Source organism: Pseudoliparis swirei, chromosome 21, assembly GCF_029220125.1.
Source record: "Pseudoliparis swirei isolate HS2019 ecotype Mariana Trench chromosome 21, NWPU_hadal_v1, whole genome shotgun sequence".
NCBI classification, from domain to species: domain Eukaryota; kingdom Metazoa; phylum Chordata; class Actinopteri; order Perciformes; family Liparidae; genus Pseudoliparis; species Pseudoliparis swirei.
The window spans coordinates 16,494,441-16,514,242 of record NC_079408.1 but is presented as its reverse complement, the minus strand read 5'-3'; the positions used below and the strand labels follow the sequence as shown (position 1 = coordinate 16,514,242).

General features: G+C 42.4%; 1 protein-coding gene across 2 annotated transcripts; it reads right to left on the bottom strand.

The window, feature by feature from the left end:
- Positions 1–3,478: 3,478 nt before the first annotated feature.
- On the bottom strand, positions 3,479–7,795 carry LOC130211699 (zinc finger MYM-type protein 1-like). 2 transcript variants are annotated; one of them, XM_056442647.1, is made up of 6 exons: positions 6,824–7,795; positions 6,005–6,176; positions 5,672–5,893; positions 5,012–5,469; positions 4,412–4,698; positions 3,479–4,317 (listed from the first exon to the last, which is right to left on the bottom strand). In XM_056442647.1, exons 1-5 carry the CDS (start codon positions 6,860–6,862, stop codon positions 4,414–4,416), a joined length of 1,176 nt encoding a protein of 391 aa, XP_056298622.1. In that variant the 5' UTR covers positions 6,863–7,795; the 3' UTR covers positions 3,479–4,317; positions 4,412–4,413. The 2 variants fall into 2 exon arrangements, with proteins under 2 accessions (XP_056298622.1, XP_056298620.1); XM_056442645.1 differs by having other exon boundaries at positions 6,005–7,795.
- Between the last annotated feature and the right edge of the window lie 12,007 nt (positions 7,796–19,802).

The following is a 19,802-nucleotide window of genomic DNA, read 5'->3' as shown; positions in this document are numbered from 1 at the left end:
TTTCACACTCAATGTTATGCTAGATGGATGTAACAGTGTCAAATTGATGGTCATTTAATATTTTTTCTCTAATGCTAAAATATAGTAAAGTCATATGTGAAAGTATAGCTTAGGTGATCAGTAGTTAATTGGGAGAGTGATTTGGGGTAGCGGGAACATAAGGGATGGACCAGCCTGCCGTCATAAAACTAATGGCTTTTCACTACGGGGGGTTCAGGAACCAGATAGTGTTCGGGGAGCAGATACAAGTTCTCGGGGCCTGATCAAGAAAAGGAGCTGACCTTTCAGGATGTAGGAAAGAGGACTTCTTCTTTGAAGTTGTCATATCATTTAGAATCAACGCTTGTGTTTGTTTGACCGGGGCCAGGAGGTGTAACCTACATCTGTATAAAGAAGGCTGTGACTGTTTGTTGAATCTTGTGTCACAGAGTTCCCTGAGAGCTGTGACGGACTTTTCCTCCTTGCAAGGAATAAAACAGATGAAGGCAATTTTGATTCAGAGACTTCATTTCTCTTGGACCGATTGAAGACAGGAAAACTTCCACAACAACTTGGTGTCAGAAGTGGGATCGTTTGAAGCTCCATCAGGATTCCGAGGGTGTCTAGAAAGAGGCCTTTTCAGAACCAAAAAACTGATTCTGCCCCATACCTCCTGAGACAAAGAGAGAGGGGACTGGCACCCAACGAGCCTGATTGACCTCACAACGATCCAAACAAGGAAGTCATTTTCTTTAAATTGGGTAAGAAGTTGATATTCCAAATTAAAAATGTAGTTCACAGGAAACTGAACAGATTACGAAGACGCAAATTCAGAATTTAGTAATATTATTGATCAAGCCGGAGAATTAAACAAGTTATGTTTAATGATATGGTCTCTTATGATGATAAATTGTCTTACTGTTTAAAAAACAAAAACGGTATTGAATAATAAAATAATTGTAACATATTTCTGATCCATCATCATCCACATTTTTGCTTAAGGAAGATAGGCACCGCTTTGACCCAAGACAGGAAGATGGGAAGAATGACGAATTAACGTTTGCATTCAGGGGTTGACTCTGAAATTGTAGAATTCCGACCTTGACCTGTATAAGAGAGTACTCCTACCTCACCTGAAAGATGGGGGGTACACAGGGAAAAAGTAAATGGGCCCTACGAAGGGAGCCATGGTGTATGTGATGAAAAAGAAATATGTGAATGAATCTTTGGACTGTTTGCCTGAGTCAAACTTGTTCTTGTTTCCAAAAGATGGTTCTTTTAGAATCAAACTGGGGATGCTAAGAAGGGACTTAGAAGAGAAGGACAACGATTTAAAAAGTCAGAAAAAGGTTATGGTCACAGGACTTGGAAACATTTAGAAAAATATGAAATGTTGATTATTATTGGCAGCCACGCTTCCGTCAGTCTGCCCCAGGGCAGCTGTGGTTACTGATGTAGCTTACCACCACCGGTATGACTGTGTGTATGACTACTGGACTCTGTAAAGCGACTTTGGGTGCCTTGAGAAGCGCTATATATAAAATAAATGATTATTATTATTATTATTATGGGAAAAATAATGTGAACTGACCTGTGCTAAAATCATCGTGCCTGAGAAAACAGATCCACATTCTTTTGGTACACATAACCCTTGTTCTGCTCCTTCTGTCATGTATCTGAGTCTCACAGGTGCTGGCGGCCCTCTCCTCAACACATGTCTGCCACCACCGTATCTTGCCCCACCGCAAGACCAACATCACTATAAGACGGCCTACAACAAAGACGAGCCGAAGAAGCAGCGTTAGGAGAGTTGTGGGGACGTGGGAATCACACCGGAAAACTGTCTCCATGAATGGACTGCTGCCCAACATCAAGGTGACCGTTCAACGTTCTGTTGCGGGCATGGAGGATTCACGACTGGTCGAGGTAAAGACACATGCGCAAAGCATTGGGCAGGAGAAAACCAGCGCGGAGGAACAGAACCCTGTGCTTCAACATGAGCAGGCTCAGCTGACGATGCTTCAAGCCATCACTCAACTCACTGAACAACTGCCCATATGACTCTACCCAACGGAACCCATTCAGAAGGCGTGGATGTGACATGGCAAGAAGACAGTCCTGCAACCGCTGACGATGACACATGTTTCCGATGTGGGGAACAGGGACATTGGTCCAAAGACTGTCCACAGGAAGCTGCTCAGCAAAGAGGCTGGAGACATGGACGAGCACAACAAGGCGGATTGAAGGGAGGAGGCTGCATGTGGGGGAGACGGTAACCAACACGCCTGGACCTCATCATGACAAGGGAAGTAAAACAAACACACACACACACTTATGCAAAGTTCTTAGAAAGTTCTTTTAAAGATATGTCCAGCACTATGGTTGAAATTCTAGGGGAAAATTATGATTTTTAGTTGATTCAGGAGCAACACACTCTGGGATACAACAGAGACATGTTTACTCTCAAGGGGCTTCAGGTTTAACAGTTGTTGAAAACTTTACGACTCCTATGACAAGTACACACACTGACTCAACTGACCCTGAACCTGACCTAACGACAAAACATTCATTTCTATTGTCCTCTTCCGTCCCATTAATCTAATGGGCAGAGATCTCATGTGTTGTTGTGGTTCTCCAACTCGACTGATAGACCTACTGAACAGAATGACCACGTCACTAACTCCAGCACATGATACTCTGACCAAGACTTAGGATCTGACTCGATAGTGACACTACCCTCCTTAGATGTGAGAATTAAATGACGACTCCATAGACTTTGATGAGATTTCATCCTCGGATGACAACTCCTACTTGTAAAACAAAGGAAAGAGGACTTCTTCTTTGAAGTTGTCATATCATTTAGAATCAACGCTTGTGTTTGTTTGACCGGGGCCAGGAGGTGTAACCTATATAAAGAAGACTGTGACTGTTTGTTGAATCTCACCACTGAGGAGCTTGTTGCACTACTGTTGGAGCCATATTAATTGGGTTTTGTTACTTTTGACCTCCCACACTAGGTGGCGCATGGCCGACTTAATTTGATGTCTAGGCCTACTGAGGAGAGGCAGAGGCCAGGTGCTGCTCATTTGTGGGAAGCAAACAGTTTGTCGACTGATTCATGAGATAACGGGACAATAGGGCAAGGCAGAAACCGAAATGTTTTTGTGTTATATTATGATTCAAGCATGTGGTGGCAACATTGTTTAAAATTTAGTTAAAAATGGAACAATAAACAAACTGGACCCTAAAATTCAATGAAACGCGTCGGAAATCCAGCAGATGAGCAGCCAAGTAGAGCCTCTGTGTTGAACACAGACCCGGCTGCAGAAACAAATTAGAGGGGGGGCATTACATTTTTTGGGGGGGTCACACTTTTTCATGCTACATTTTATTTGCTTCAACGGCTCTGTGGCTATTCCTACGGTGCTAAAAACTCATATTTGGCTCTCATTAAAAGGGGCAGTTCATCCCCAAATCCAAAAACAAACAAACAGTAGTGTAGTGTTATGTCTATTTATTTAAATGAAACAGACAAAATAGACAAAAAATATAATCTCAATAATATATATATATATATAATTATATTATAATAAATATAATATAATATCAAAAATAAAATCTAGGTAACATAACTTAATTCTTTCATTAACACAAGAAAGAAAACCAATAACTATTTACAAAAAAACTCAACAATACTGCGGCTAGCATTCCTGCAAAGAGGATTAACGATGCGGACGGGAGCGAGCAGGAAACAGCACCATGCAACACCCATTCCACTAGAACGATGATTACGGAAGTCAACACTGAAGTAAGCATTCATGCAAGGAGGGTTAGCTACAGCAACTAGGGAGCACAAGGAGCACCAAGCAGTGTTACCCTTCTGCCTGCACTGCAAAAACTCAAAATGTTACCAAGAATATTTCTCTTTTTTCCAGTCAAAATGTCTAATTTCACTGAAAATAAAACACATTACCCAAAAAGTAAGTTGTTTTTCACTTGTCACTTGCTAATTTTCAATTGAAATAAGTAGAAAAATATGCCAGTTTATTATTAAAAGAAAATAAATAAAGTGAAAAGTGTAATGAGACATTTTGACTAGAAATAAGACAAATATTCTTGGTAAGTTTGTGAGTTTTTGCAGTGTGCAAGAAACGCAAAATATGGAGTATCTATGAGGTCAGAGCTGGTTGATGTGGCCAGGGAGAAGGAAGTATGGGGTCGTCTGCTGGAGCTGCTACATCCATGACCCAACCTCAGAAAAGATGATGAAGATGGATGGATGGATCTGTGAGGTGTTGTCCTCACACATCAGGCAAAGTTCATATGCTGGTGGTAACCCTGTTTGTTGAGAGAGAGAGAGGAAATGAGGTCTAGGTTTTAAAAGCCTGGAGGAGACCTCAGAAATAAAACAGACAAAGGTTTAATAACTCACTTTTAGTAGAGTGGCAGGCGGCGTTTGTGGACTGTGTGAAACCTCCTTAAAACACTGTCCTTCCACTCATTCCTAAATTTCCGAGTCAAGTCCTTCTCAAATGCCAACTGGATCAGATTGGCCTTGCGTTGATGAAGCATAGTTAGGCGATGTTCTGTGTAGACATTTTTGAGCGTGGAAAACGAATTTTCACAGGACGCGGTGCTGGCTCCAAAAGTCAGGCCATGTTTAAATGCTGTGAAGACGGTGGGCATTGCTTCCAGCGGCCTCTGGAACTGTTTCAGAATCTGTAAGGATTGAGAAATTAGGTTGAAATCAATATAATAACCATAATGATTCCCCAGACACCAATATACATTAAAATATGTATGCAGTTGAAAAATTAAATAAATGCTCATCTCATTGAACCTAATCATGTTAGATGTGATGTTTGACTGCTTGATGATGGCTTGATGCCAAAACATATCAGTGTTTTAAAGGTCCCAAATGACCATGCCATGACATTAAAGGCTATTTAATCCTTTTAAAAGGAGCCTTATAGCTTTTGAGATTTTTGAATACAATAAAAACAAAATTGAACTTTCGACTAGCCTTAATCACCTGTTTCATTGTCCACTTCTCCTCATCCGGTGGAGAAGACTCTTTCATTTGTGCCCTGAGGAAGTTGCGGGCCACCTCGAATTCAGAGTCCACAGCAGGTGTCTTGGTGAGGTCAAGTAAAGGCTTCACCTTGCTGGCATCCAAGAATGTCGCTTGTGCAGGATCCAGGGCATTGAGTGCCTCCATCAGGTCACAATTATGTTTCCCGAAGCGATTTTTCATTTCCCCACATACTGAGTCAATACAACTATAATAAATCCTGCGTAGCTCTGTATCATCAGTATCTACTCGTGTGCAGATTTCCTCAACAACATAGTCAGCAAGGGCAGAGTTTTGTGTGCGTTTCCTCTTTGATGGTCTTGTTGTAACATTGTCACAATGTGCCAGGATTGTCTGGAATTCTGTCTCAGTGCGGATATTCTCAAGACAGGTGCATGCACTGCTGATGAGCTGCAAACCTAGAAGAAAATACAAACCTCCTTATTGTTACTGTACAGAATATAACAAAATTAAAAGTGCAGCATTACATGACAAGACGGAGAAATGAAACAAAACAAACACATCCAACAGTAAGTTCTAAAATATTGTGTAAGATACTGTACATAAGTACACTTTTAATTACATTTTTCTAGACTAACAAAAAATATATTCTTTCTTTACCTGTAGCCAGATCCATGTGTTCAGACTGCAACATCTTATTTGGGGGGTCAAGATACGAAAGGATCTTGTGCACCATCTCAGCAATGAACTTAAAGCTGGGCTCAGACATGCTATGCCACAACCCCGTTGCTTCAACGCGCACATCTGCTCCAAATGCCCGGGTGCTGGTGATCTCTTGGAACAGTGTGGATAGGTCATCAAATGATTTCAGAATGACTGAGACTGTAGAATACAAAAAACAACAACTTTAATATCTTCAGGCAGGGAATCACAAACATAGAGCATCATCATTATCAACTATCAACTATGGACCATCAGTCCATATCAACATACCTGTAGCAAAATGTCCACTCCATCGCTGGTCCAGTAGGCGCTTGAGTGTCTCTCCTTTGTAGAGAATGGCAACGGTCGGTCTTCTGCAGAACTTGTACAGCATGTTACACACACTGAAGAAATCCATCACTGCCTTTTCCGCTGCCAGGGCATGGGTGACCACCAAATGCAGCTGATGGTTATAACAGTGGACATATGGTATCTCTCTGTCCAGTTTTTGCTGCAGCAGTTTCTGTACTCCTCCATGTTTACCCGACATGAGTGAGGCACCATCATATACCTGACTGAGGATTTTCTCAGGGCTCAGGCCAGCTGTGGTCAGTTCTTCTATGATGGTGTCAGTCAATGTAACTGCATCTCCCTGGTCAGCAGTGGCTATTGTTAGGAGGCGCTCAGTTGGTTCACACAGTTCATTCACAAAGCGGAGAACTATGGAGATATTCTCTCTCCCTGTTGGGTCTCTGGTTCCATCCGCTTTTAAAGTGTAGTACGAGTCTCCCACTTCTTTTACTATGTGCTCTCTTACTAAAGCACTCATTATGTCTATTAAGTCATTTTGAATGTCGTGACTTGTGTATCTTGCATTGTGAGGAATAGATTTGGCTATCTTTGCTAGTTCTGCATCTTTCCTTAATGCAAACTCAAATAGAGACAAAAATAGCCCACATCCATCCTCATTCATTCCACTGTATGCATCGTGGTCACCTCTAAAGGGCAGTTGGTTCACAGCAAGGAACTCCACAACATCAATAATTGCAGACAGATAATATCTGTTGCGCTGCAGTTGGTCGGTGTTAATTAATGTTGAGATTTCCTTACTTGTGTGAATCCGTCTTTCCTTGTCCCTCCACATGGCATCACAAGTCAGGTGCTCTTTGGATGCAGCGTGCTTGTGGAGTCCTTTTCCAGTTTCCACCGCATGCTTCCAGTCACGGAACCCAGTTAGAGTGAAGGTTGAGTCAGTGGATCTGGGTCCCTGAAACATTCTGCATGGGTAGCAGTATGCAGCATCTGCCTGAACTGAATACTCCATCCATGAAAAGCTTCCATACCAGGAACTGCAAAATGACCTTTTTTTTCCTGAGAAAAGGCGCGGAGGAAAGTTCTGCATGGACGGTCTTTGGGGCTTCTCTGTGCCAAGGTCACTAGGCTGCAATAACCTGTTGCTGTTCCTCGCAGCTGCAGGAATGTTACCGTCAACCGTGTTGTTGTTGTTGTTGTTGTTGTTGACGTCTTCACTCACGTTTCTTGCATGCGGAGTTAATGTTACGCTGCTTGGCGCTCCCAGTCCTTGTGCTCCCTAGTTGCTGTAGCTAACCCTCCTAGCATGAGTGCTTACTTCAGTGTTGACTTCCGTGCTCATCGTTCCAGTGGAATGGGTGTTGTATGGTGCTGCTTCCTGCTCGTTCCCGTCCGCATCGTTAATCCTCTTGGCATGAACGCTAGCCGCCTTATTCTTCTGAAAGAAATTCCGAATATCCATAACGGTTGGTGGCGACGCCGCGACGGCGGGACGTAACGTTACTGATCTGTTGACAGCGATAGTATGATTCAGTGACCCGTGACCCGCCCCCTCTACCTGTAATTGGCTAACACGTTGCTAGGCTGGTTGGATTGGTTGAATTATAGGATCGACGAGTCGAGATAGGAATAATAAGATGATGGCAGGCTACTCCGACGAAAAAAACAAAACCCAAATAAAATAAGATAAAATAAATAGCTTCTAGTCCAGGGCGGGCACGGCTCACTCATTGGGCGGGCACGGCCCCCCAATGCCCGCCCATGCCGCCGGGTCTGGTTGAACAGGCAACGGGGGCACTACAATTAAGTCGAAAAACTCCTTCGTGGAGGCAGAGGTGTCGCGGAGAGAGCATGTTATGGGAACAGCTGGTGCAGGCAGCAATCAGCTGTTGGAGCGGGAGCGGTGCGGCGGAGCGGTGCGACGGCATCAGAGTGGAGTCAAGAAGAGGCGGTGGAGCGGCGCATCTGAGTGGCGGGCAAGAAGCGGTGCGGAAGTTGCGGAGCTGTTTTGGAGCTGCTTTCTTGGAGCTTGTTCTTTGAACTTCACTAAATGTCAACTTGATTAAATATCCCTTGTTGTGTAAACCTGTGTCCTAGTTCGGTTAACTTATATTTGTTAATTGATTAAACTGCTAAGGATGGTCTTCTGGACTTGCAAATGTAATTCAACCGAACTAAAACTTTTTGTTTTAGTTTGGTTGATTTGTATTTGTTAATTGATCGAACTGTTTAGGGTAATTGTTTGAATTTTCAACTCTATTTCAGTTGATTTAAAAAGGTTTGCTCATTTTAATTACATTTAACAATTACTTACTATACTTTTTTTGGAGTCAAATTTATTATTTCAATTATAATTATTAACTTGGAGGCAAGTTTGATGATGATTAATTTCTGATGAAGTCTCAGTGATATATTTGGAAATCTGAATGAATTTAATCTTCATATTCAAGGCAGAGAGGAGCACCTCGGCTGCAGACCACATCAGGTTTCACTGAAGCTGGAGATGTGGGACAGGAGATCTAATCAAGGACATATTGATTTCTTAGAGAATCTGATTTAATTCGAACTAATACTGATACAAATTGATGGCTCATGCATATCTGCACACATTTTGTTTAGGTTGTTATTGTTTTGAAAATATATTTAGTTTACAACTCTTTATTGACAAATATTTGAACTTATTTTGTTTAGTTTTTCACAGGTTGCACTTATTGTTATGATCTTGTAAATAGATTCAATGCCACAATAAGATGTGCTTTTTAGCACAACTTTATTTGCATAGTTCTAACAAAGTGCACTTTTTTTGTTTTTGTCTGATGCAGCAAATAAATTGCAATAACTTTTAATTAACCCTTGTGTTGCCTTAGGGTCATTTTGACCCGAATCAATATTACACCCTCCCCCCGCCGTTGGGTCATTTTGACCCGATTCAATGTTTCACCCTCCTGTTACCTTTATATTTATTAACATATTTTACCCTTTGGGTTCAATTTGACGCCAGCAATTAAAACCTCCAGAAAATTATTAGAATTAATATTGTTTTCCAAGTTTAAGTGTGAGGCACTTTATGTTTGTTTGTTGACTACCGAAAGAACACCGACATTAAACATTGAATGTGGTCAAATTAATCCTAAGGCGGGGGGAGGGTGTAATATTGATTCGGGTCAAAATGACCCTAAGGCAACACAAGGGTTAAAAGTTATTGCAATTTATTTGAAAAAGCACAATAATTCAGCATGGACAATTTAGCTACAATTTTGTTGTGGCGGTGGGGCACGAACATTTTTCTTCCTCCGAAGTGTAACATAGTAACAGTTAATTGTTTTTTATTCTTTTATCGGTTCATTCTGTGACAAATGTCAAAATAAAGAAAGATGTAGCTCCTCCCCAACACCTGACATATGTCACCATTTCTATTAGTAACATATATTTAGTCCATTGGGTCTTTGATTCTTCGGTATTTTTGATTCCTTTAATGGTTCATTCTGTGACAACATTCCGTTCTGGGAATCACGTAAGCTCTCAGTGACATTCCGTTATATCACGTGACCTCTCAGTGACATTCCGTGGCATCTCGTAAACTCTGTGGTATCACAGAACCAGAGTATATACATAGAAGTGACCTCCAATGACCTAGTGTCATTATCCGTAGAGTAAATCATGCTGAAAATGATCATGTACATAGCAGAGGTCTTCATCAACAAGGAATTCGTGTCATTTGTATATACACTTTTAATGATCTGATTTACAAAAATAAATATATATGTTGGAAATTTATGAATACAATTATTTATTTTTAGCTGAATTTGCCTTTGATTATTTCAATATCCGTAGAGTAAATCATGCTGAAAATGATAATGCAGAGATCATCAATAACAAGGAATTAGTCTCATTTGTATATACACTTTTAATGATCTGCTTTAACAAAAAAAAGTATTGTAAATTTATGAATAAAATTATTTATTTTTAGCTGAATTTGCCTTTGATTATTTCAATATCTGTAGAGTAAATCATGCTGAAAAGGATCATGGACATAGCAGAGGTCACCGATAACATGGAAACAGCATTATTTGTATCTAAACCTTTAATGATCTGCCTTAATAAATGTTCAAATATTGGAACATTTTGAATAACTTTATTTATTTTTATCTGACTTTCAGTTTCAATTCAGTTTATTTGTATAGCCCAATTTCACAAATTACAAATTTGTCTCGGAGTGCTTTACAATCTGTACACATAGACATCCCTGCCCCAAAACCTCACATCGGACCAGGAAAAACTCCCAAATAACCCTTCAGGGGGAAAAAAAGGGAAGAAACCTGGAGGAGAGCAACAGAGGAGGATCCCTCTCCAGGATGGACAGATGCAATAGATGTAATGTGTACAGAAGGACAGATTTAGAGTTAAAATACATTCAATGAATATGACAGAGTGTATTAATAGTTCATAGTAGGCATATTCCACGATGGAGACCTCCACGATCCATCAGGCAGATGGCGGTGGGGAGGAGGAGTGGGCGGAGTCTCAACAGTGGGCGGAGTCTCAACAGGACAGTGGCGTAGTCATGAGCAGGAATTCCACGACCCAGACGATCCATCAGGCAGATAGGATCTATGCCGTCTCATAGGGTCCGATGACCCCATGAGACGTGAAGTCAAAAGGACTCCGGGAGAAAGCAGAGGTAGTTACATGTGATTGAGAGATGAACATTCATCCTTAAGGAGAGAAAAAAAGAGGAGATAGGTACTCAGTGCATCCTAAAACGTCCCCCGGCAGCTATAAGCCTATAGCAGCATATCAAGGGGCTGGACCAGGGCAAACCTGATTCAGCCCTAACTATAAGCTCTGTCAAAGAGGAAGGTCTTAAGTCTACTCTTAAACGAGGTGACTGTGTCTGCCTCCCGGACTGAAATTGGAAGCTGGTTCCATAAAGAGGAGCTTGATAACTAAAGGCTCTGGCTCCCATTCTACTTTTTAAGACTCTAGGAACTACAAGTAGTCCCGCATTTAGTGAGCGTAGCTCTCTAGTGGGGCAATATGGTACTACAAGCTCCTTAAGATATGATGGAGCATCACCAATCAAGGCTTTGTAGGTTAAGAGAAGAATTTTAAAAGTGATTCTTGATTTTACTGGGAGCCAGTGCAGAGCAGCTAGTGCAGGAGTGATGTGATCTCTTTTCTTAGTTTTAGTGAGAACACGAGCTGCAGCATTCTGGATCAACTGGAGGGACCTAAGAGATTTATTAGAGCAGCCTGATAATAAGGAGTTGCAGTAATCCAGTCTCAAGTAACGAACGTGAACCAATTTTTCTGCATCTTTTGAGACAAGATGTGCCTGATTTTTGAAATATTACGTAGATGAAAGAATGCAGTCCTTGAGATTTGCTTTACGTGGGAGTTAAAGGACAAGTCGATCAAAGATAACGCCAAGATTCTTTACAGTGGTGTTGGATGCCAGGGCAATGCCGTCTACAGAATCCACATCACCAGATAATTGATCTCTGAGGTGCTCAGGGCGAGTAAAATTACTTGGTTTTGTCTGAGTTTAACATCAAGAAGTTGCAGGTCATCCATGTTTTATGTCTTTAAGACATGCTTGAATTTTACAGAGTTGGTTGCTCTCCTCTGGTTTTATCGATAGATATAGTTGAGTATCATCTGCATAACAATGAAAGTTTATGGAGTGTTTCCTGATAATATTGCCCAAAGGAAGCATGTATAAGGTAAATAAAATTGGTCCAAGCACGGAACCTTGTGGAACTCCGTGATTAACGTTGGTGGTTATCGAGGCGTCATCGTTTACAAATACAAACTGAGATCGATCTGTTAAATAGGATTTAAACCAAATTAGTGCCGTGCCTGAAATGCCAATCGACTGCTCCAGTCTCTGTAACAGGATGTCATGGTCAATGGTGTCGAATGCAGCACTAAGGTCTAACAAGACCAGCACAGAGAGTAGTCCTTTATCTGCTGCCATTAAGAGGTCATTTGTAATTTTCACCAGTGCCGTCTCGGTGCTGTGGTGTTTTCTAAATCCTGATTGAAATTTCTCAAATAAACTATTATGATGTAGAAAGTCGCACAACTGATTTGCGACCACTTTCTCAAGGATCTTGGAGAGGAAGGGGAGGTTAGAGATCGGTCTGTAGTTAGCCAACACCTCTGGATCCAGAGTGGGCTTCTTCAGGAGAGGTTTAATAACAGCCACCTTGAAGGAGTGTGGTACGTGGCCTGTTAGCAGAGACACATTGATAATATCTAATAGAGAGCCGCCAATTAAAGGCAACACGTCTTTAAGCAGCCTCGTCGGGATGGGGTCCAAGAGACAGGTAGACGGGTTAGAAGTAGAAACCGTTGAAGATAATTGGTCACGGTTGATGGGAGAAAAGCCCTCCAAATATACACCAGGGCATACAGCGGTTTCCAAGGCCATTCCACTTGAGGACAGATTGGCACTGGTTATGGGCAAGAGAATATTAATCTTGTCCCTAATAGTTAAAATCTTTTCATTAAAGAAGTTCATAAAGTCATTACCACTAAGGTTTATAGGAATGCTCGGCTCCACAGAGCTGTGACTCTCTGTCAGCCTGGCTACAGTGCTGAAGAGAAACCTGGGGTTGTTTTATTTTTCTATTACTGATGAGTAATAGGCTGCTCTGGCATTACGGAGGGCCTTCTTATATGTTTTAAGACTATCTCGCCAAACTAAGCGGGATTCTTGAGATTAGTTGAACGCCATATGCGTTCAAGCTTTCGTGACGTTGCTTTAGTTTGCGGGTCTGAGGGTTATACCAGGAGCAAACCTCCTCTTCCTCACTGTCTTCTTCTTCAGAGGGGCTATCGAGTCCAGTGTCATTCTCAAGGAGCCTGTGGCACTGTCAACAAGATGATCAATCTGGGACGGACTAAAGTTAGACCAGGAGTCCTCTGTTATATTGAGACGTGGTATCGAATCAAATACAGAAGGAATCGCTTCTTTAAATTTAGCTACAGCACTGTCAGTTAGACATCTGGTGTAGAAACTTTTGACTAACGGAGTACACTCCGGTAGTATAAATTCAAAAGTTATGAGGTTGTGGTCTGACAGAAGAGGATTCTGTGGGAAGGCGTTCAAATGCTCAATGTCAACGCCATAAGTAAGAACAAGATCAAGCGTGTGGCCAAAGCTGTGAGTGGGTTTCTGTACTCTCTGACAGAAGCCAATCGAGTCCAACAATGAGATGAATGCAGCACTAAGGCAATCATTATCAACATCCACATGGATATTAAAATCTCCAACAATAATAACTTTATCGGTTTTAAGAACCAAACTTGATATAAATTCTGAGAATTCAGATATAAACTCTGAATATGGACCTGGTGGCCGGTACAGAATCACAAATCGAATTGGCTGTAGTGTTTTCCAGGTTGGATGTGAAAGACTAAGAACAAGGCTTTCAAATGAGGTGTAGTGTAATTTTGGTTGAGGATTAATTAATAGGCTCGATTCAAAGATGGCTGCTACTCCACCTCCTCGACCGGTGCCTCGAGGAATGTGAGTATTAATATGACTTGGAGGAGTCGATTCATTCAGGCAGACATATTCTTCATGGCTCAGCCAGGTTTCAGTTAGGCAACATAAATCAATGTGATTATCTGATATTAAATCATTTAGTAACACAGCTTTAGATGACAGAGATCGAATATTTAGGAGACCACATTTAATAGACCTATTTTGTTGCACTGCTGAAATAATGGTGTTAACTTGTATAAGGTTATTGTGTACGACTCCTCTTCTGCTTACTTTTAATTTATTTAATTGAAGTGGCCGTGGGACAGACACAGTCTCTACTCTAAAGTCATGGGTGGGTAACTGCTCGAATGGAAGAGCAGAGAAGGGTGTTAAACTACAACTCTGCTCCCGGTTCCTGATCTGAACCCTGGGTTGTCATAGATTAAGTCCGGTGATCAACTTGGTCATATTCGCAGAAATGAGACGCGCTCCGTCCAACGTGGGATGGATGCCGTCTCTCCTCATCAGATCAGGTTTTCCCCAGAAAGTCTTCCAGTTGTCTACGTAGCCCACATTATTCGCTGGGCACCACCTCGACAGCCAGCGGTTGAAAACATCATTTCCCTGAAAATCTCTACAGTAATATCTCATGTAAAAAATCATGGGCATAGCAGAGGTCATCATGAACAAGAAGTGTCATTTCCATATACACTGCTTTAAAGAAATTGTTCAAATATTGGAAAATTATTTTAAAAAATAAATCTTTTTGTCTTTTCTAAAAATCTGTACAGTAATGACTCATGGAAATAATCATGGACATAGCAGAGTTCATCAATAACAAGAAAGAAGTCTCATTTTTATATACACTTTTAATGATCTGCTTTAAATACATTTTCAGTTATTGGAAAATTATGACTACAATTATTTATTTTTAGCTGACTAACTTTAATTTCCTGAAAATCTGTAAAATCTCAAATTTGATGATTTTTTCATTAATACCTGATTAATACCAGTTAATCTCTTAACTGCTTCAAAGATGCAAGTTCTTCTTTTTATATGCTTAAAAGCATTTTCAGGCTAAGCAGATGCCAACAGTGGATTTTCTTAAGGAATTTATAGTTTCTTGACTTTCTACAAGAAAGAGTCTCAGAACAAAACACTTAAACGTTTGATCTTATTTTCATGAATACCTGATGCTTTCATCACTTCACTGATGAATTTACTGCCTAAAAGCTGCATGTTCTTCTATTTATATGTCTAAAAGCATGTTCAGCCTAGACAGAGGCGGAAAGTGGATTTTTTAAAGAATACACAATGTTTTGATTTTCACACGAAAAGTGTCTCATGATATTTTCATAAACACCTGTTTATCACTTTACAGTCTCAATGCTGCATTTACACCTTTTTAATACTCCCAACAATTATTAGATTGTTCAATTTGTTGATTTTGTGAATATATGTTGACCACTTCACTGTCTAAATCTAAACACTTTAGGCCAGACATGGGCAAACTACGGCCCGTTAGGCTTTTTAATCCGGCCCGCCGAACTTGTCCAAATCGCAGTTTTGTTTACTTCCGGTGTGCGTTGGCGCGGAAAGTACTCGTCACACAAAACCATTAACCATGATTTGTCAATCCGTTTGTCTGTCAACATTTTGCGAAAAAAACAACCAATGAACACTCAGTAAATCACAAGGGACCTGCCCACCACACAGGTGAGGCTCATTTAGAAACAGCCGCAGTGATTTTGGCGAGCAGCACGGAGCCTCCGGAGGAGGAGCTACAGAGCCACGAGGAGGAACACGCAGCCAGAAGAGAGCCACTTGGACCGGGTACGTTTCTTTACCAAAGGTTACGTGTGTGTTACGTGTCTGTTTTACAGTGTCTGTTACGTGTCCGTTACGTGTGCGCGCTGCTGACTAGTATTGTATTTTACAGAGAGGATTCACCAGCGCCTGCATCCACCTGCAGCTCCACCTGCAGCTCCACCTGCAGCTCCACCTGCAGCTCCACCTGCCCAGCCAGCAGAGAGGTCTCGTGACAAGATGACATGATGTTATTAAGTGAAGCCATATTGTAAATAGTCGGTGTCAATAGTTCTGTTCTGTTTTCTATTTCTCAACATGTATATAATGTAGATTTATTTATGTACAATACATATTTATTTGAAGAAAAAAAATGTAATGGTCATTTTTTTATTTGCACACACCTCATGAAGCTTTATCTGCAATATGAAGTAATTTCTCAGTCCCATCTTTATCATTTTGGTGAATGTGTGAGACCACATAACTTTTACTCAAAACGATAATACAAAATGTAGTTTTCCACATTTATTTACATGTATCTAGTCAAGTCTTTTATTGTCAGATACACAGAATGACACAGGGTCAGACTGGGCACTGAAATTCTTAGGACAAGGCACCACACAACAACTACCATAGCCTAACATAATATAACATAACATGACATACACACTGTACAAGAACTCTGAACATAGTACTAACATATATACATATAATACACATAATAACTAGACTACAGACAAATGGGAGTAGCAGGAAGTGAAAGCAGGTAGTGCAATAGAAAGTGTGAGTGTAAGTACCAGGCTGAAAGTGACAGTGTATGTAAAGTGACGAGTGTAAAGTGTCGAGTGCAAAAGTGTCGATCGTGTGTCAGTGTCCATTTAGCAGCCTGATGGCTCTCGGGAAGAAACTGTTCTCCAGTCTCTGTGTGCGAGACCGGATGCTACGGTACCGCCTTCCAGAAGGCAGCGGGGTGAACAGGCTGAAGGCTGGATGATGGCAGTCCTTTAGGATCCTGCCAGTCTTCCTGAGGCATCGTGTGCGGTATGTGTCCTGCAGGGCTGGGAGCTCCCTACCGATGATGAACTCCGCAGTCCTGACCACACGACGTAGGGCCTTGCGGTCCTTGGCTGTGCAGCTCCCACACTGTGATGCACCCAGTCAGGATGCTTTCTATTGTGCATCTGTAGAAATTGGTGAGGATGACTGAATCCATGCCAAACTTCTTCAGTCTCCTCAGGAAGAAGAGGCGCTTCCGGGCCGCTTTGACCACCTTGTCTGTGTGAGCAGACCAGGTGAGGTCGTTGCTGATGTTGACCCCGAGGAACCTGAAGCAGCTGACCATTTCCACTGCAGAACCGTTGATATGCAGGGGTGCTCCTCCACCTGCCGTCTCCTAAAGTCCACAATCATCTCCTTTGTCTTGCTGATGTTGAGAGAGGCCATTATCCTGACACCATGTAGTCAGGGTAGCAACCTCCTCTCTGTAGGCTGACTCATCATTGCCAGTGATGAGGCCCACAATGGTTGTGTCATCAGCAAACTTGACAATGAGGTTGGAGCTGTGCGTAGCTACACAGTCATGTGTGAACAAGGAGAACAGGAGGGGGCTGAGCACACAGCCCTGGGGGGTGCCTGTGTTGGTGATGACTGTAGATGAGGTGCGGTCACCGATTCTCACCACCTGTGGCCTCCCCGTCAGGAAGTCGAAGATCCATTTGCATAGGGAGGTGCTGAGTCCCAGGTCTACGAGCTTCGAGACGAGTCTGGAGGGGATGATGGTATTGAATGCTGAACTGTAGTCAATGAACAGCATCCTCACATATGTATTCCCTTTGTCCAGGTGGGTGAGGGCGGTGTGCGTGGTCAGGGCTATGGCATCATCTGTAGACCGGTTGGACCGGTATGCAAACTGCATCGGGTCCAGGGTGGGAGGCAGCAAGGAGCAGATGAATGATTTGACCAGCCGCTCAAAGCACTTCATGATCACAGAGTTCAGTGCTACCGGGCGGTAGTCATTCAAGCAGGTGACCTTGGTGATCTTGGGCACAGGGACGATGGTGGTCCGTTTGAAGCATGTGGGGAGTACAGACAGGCTGAGGGAGAGGTTGAAGATGTCGGTGAAGACCCCCGCTAGCTGGTCAGCGCAACCCCTGAGGGCCCTACCTGATATGCCATCCGGGCCAGGTGCCTTGCGAGGGTTGATCTTATTGAAGCAGCGCCTCACCTCTGCTACAGTTATAGTAGGCACACCACTGGTTGGGCCTTCAGGTAGCTCCGCTGCAGGGGGGTCACTGTCCCTCAAAACGAGCGAAAAAAGCATTCAGCTCGTCTGGAAGAAGGACAGAGGACTGGGTCTCACTGCAGCCCCTCCCCTTGTAGTCTGTAATGGCTCTTAATCCACTCCACATGCGCCTGGGGTCAGAGCCATGGTAGCTAGACTCCACCTTGCTCCTGTATGTCCTCTTTGCAGCTTTGATGGCCCTCAAAAGGTCGTATCTGGACTTCCTGTACTGATCAGGATCCCCGGAGTTAAAGGCAGCAGACAGGGCTCTAAGGTGGGTCCGGACCGCGGCGTCAACCCAGGGCTTCTGATTAGGGAAAGACCGGACAGTCTTCTTCAGGACGATGTCCTCAATGCAATATTGGATGTAACTGGAAACAGTGTCTGTATACTCATTAATGTCCCCGTCTGCTGCTTCCCAAAACATCAGCCAGTCAGTGTTGTCAAAACAGTCCTGGAGAGTCGCCACACTCTCGTCCCTCCATTGATGGACTGTCCTCTCAGCCGGTCTGACCTGTTTTAGCTTTTGTCTATATGCGGGGAGCAGAAGAATGGAGGTGTGATCAGCTTTACCAAAAGCAGGGCGGGGAGGGTTTGTAACTGTCCCGAATGTCGTATAACAATGGTCAAGGGTCTGATCTCCACGTGTGAAGAAGTCAATGTGCTGATAGTATTTAGGCAGGACTTTCTTCATGTTGGCTCTGTTGAAATCACCAACCACAATAAAGGCTGCCTCTGTGTGCACATTCTCCAGACCGTTGATAATTCCATACAGTTCATCCAGAGCAGTAGCCTTATCTACTTGGGGGGGAATGTAGACTACACTCAGAACGACTGCAGTAAACTCCCGCGGTAGATAGAAGGGTCTGATTTTTACAGTCAACAGCTCGAGGACTGGAGAGCAGTGAGATGCTAGTACTGCTATGTCAGTAGCCCAAGAAAAATTAACCATAACACAGACCCCTCCGCCCCTCGCTTGCCTGAATCAGCTGTCCTGTCCTGACGGTGTATGCTGAATCCCAACGGAGTAACTGCCGCGTCGGATATCTCCGGGACGAGCCACGTCTCGACGAATGCCAATACACAGCAGTTCCTGATGTCCCGTTGGAATTTAATACGTGCATTCAGATCATCCATCTTGTTGTCGATGGACTGAACGTTGGCAAGTAGTATGGATGGTAGAGCAGGTTTGAAATACCTTTTCCGATTTCGAACGAGAACTCCAGCACGTCGGCCTCGTTTCTTCCTCCGTCTTGTGGGTATATCCGACGGCGGAACAACAAAGAGCCCGCTGCAGTCCGAACTCGCACTCCGGAAAGTTGAATTAAAGTTCTTGTAGTAGTCCTCTCCGAGTGCAAATCTGATCTCCATAAGTGTCTGCTGGTCGTATTGAATTAACGACACTGCAACATTAACGTAACAAACAACTAACAGTAACAAAACAAACAAAACGCTAGATAGTTTTGGCGGAGCTCTCATCAGTGCGACCATTCTGCGGCGCACCCAAACTTCCTAGCATTGTATTCAGATATTTCACTGCTTTTGTGAACCTATGACCTTTTGGTCAACCAATTACAAAAACAGTTGGTCCACATGAGTAAAGGTGTATTTATTATTTATTGCGATATGAAGAATAAAAATAAAAAAAAACTTCAATTTTTAGCTTTAGGGCCATATTTTCTCTTTCCACTTGTACCTGAGGACAATTGTGCCTCATTATATAGAGAGCTGAGACAATCCGTCCATTATTTTGCGGGGTTTAAAATAATTAGAAATGATTTAGCTTGATTATTTCGTATATGTTTTGAATGTTGAAAGTGCTTCCATTGATCTTTTTCCAGTAAATGTTGATTTCTTTAACTTTGCACCTTTAATTGAAATGTATAAAAATCAGACGCAATCTCCAGGTTTAATAAATTACATTGCTTGTCCAAATGCTCCTGGCCCGGCCCCTCTGTCAGATTTTAGAACCGATTGTGGCCCGCAAGTCAAAAAGTTTGCCCACCCCTGCTTTAGGCTGTGAAGTGATGTTTTCAGGTTTAGCTTAGCCAGCAAATTGTCTGAAAGTGCAACAGCAGATTTTATTTTAAAGTTTTACTTTGTTATGAAACAGGTTTCAAAACTGTAACTGTAACTGTTGTAACATATGTGTATCTACATTTGTGTATACATATGTGCTGGTACCAGTTACTGCCAAA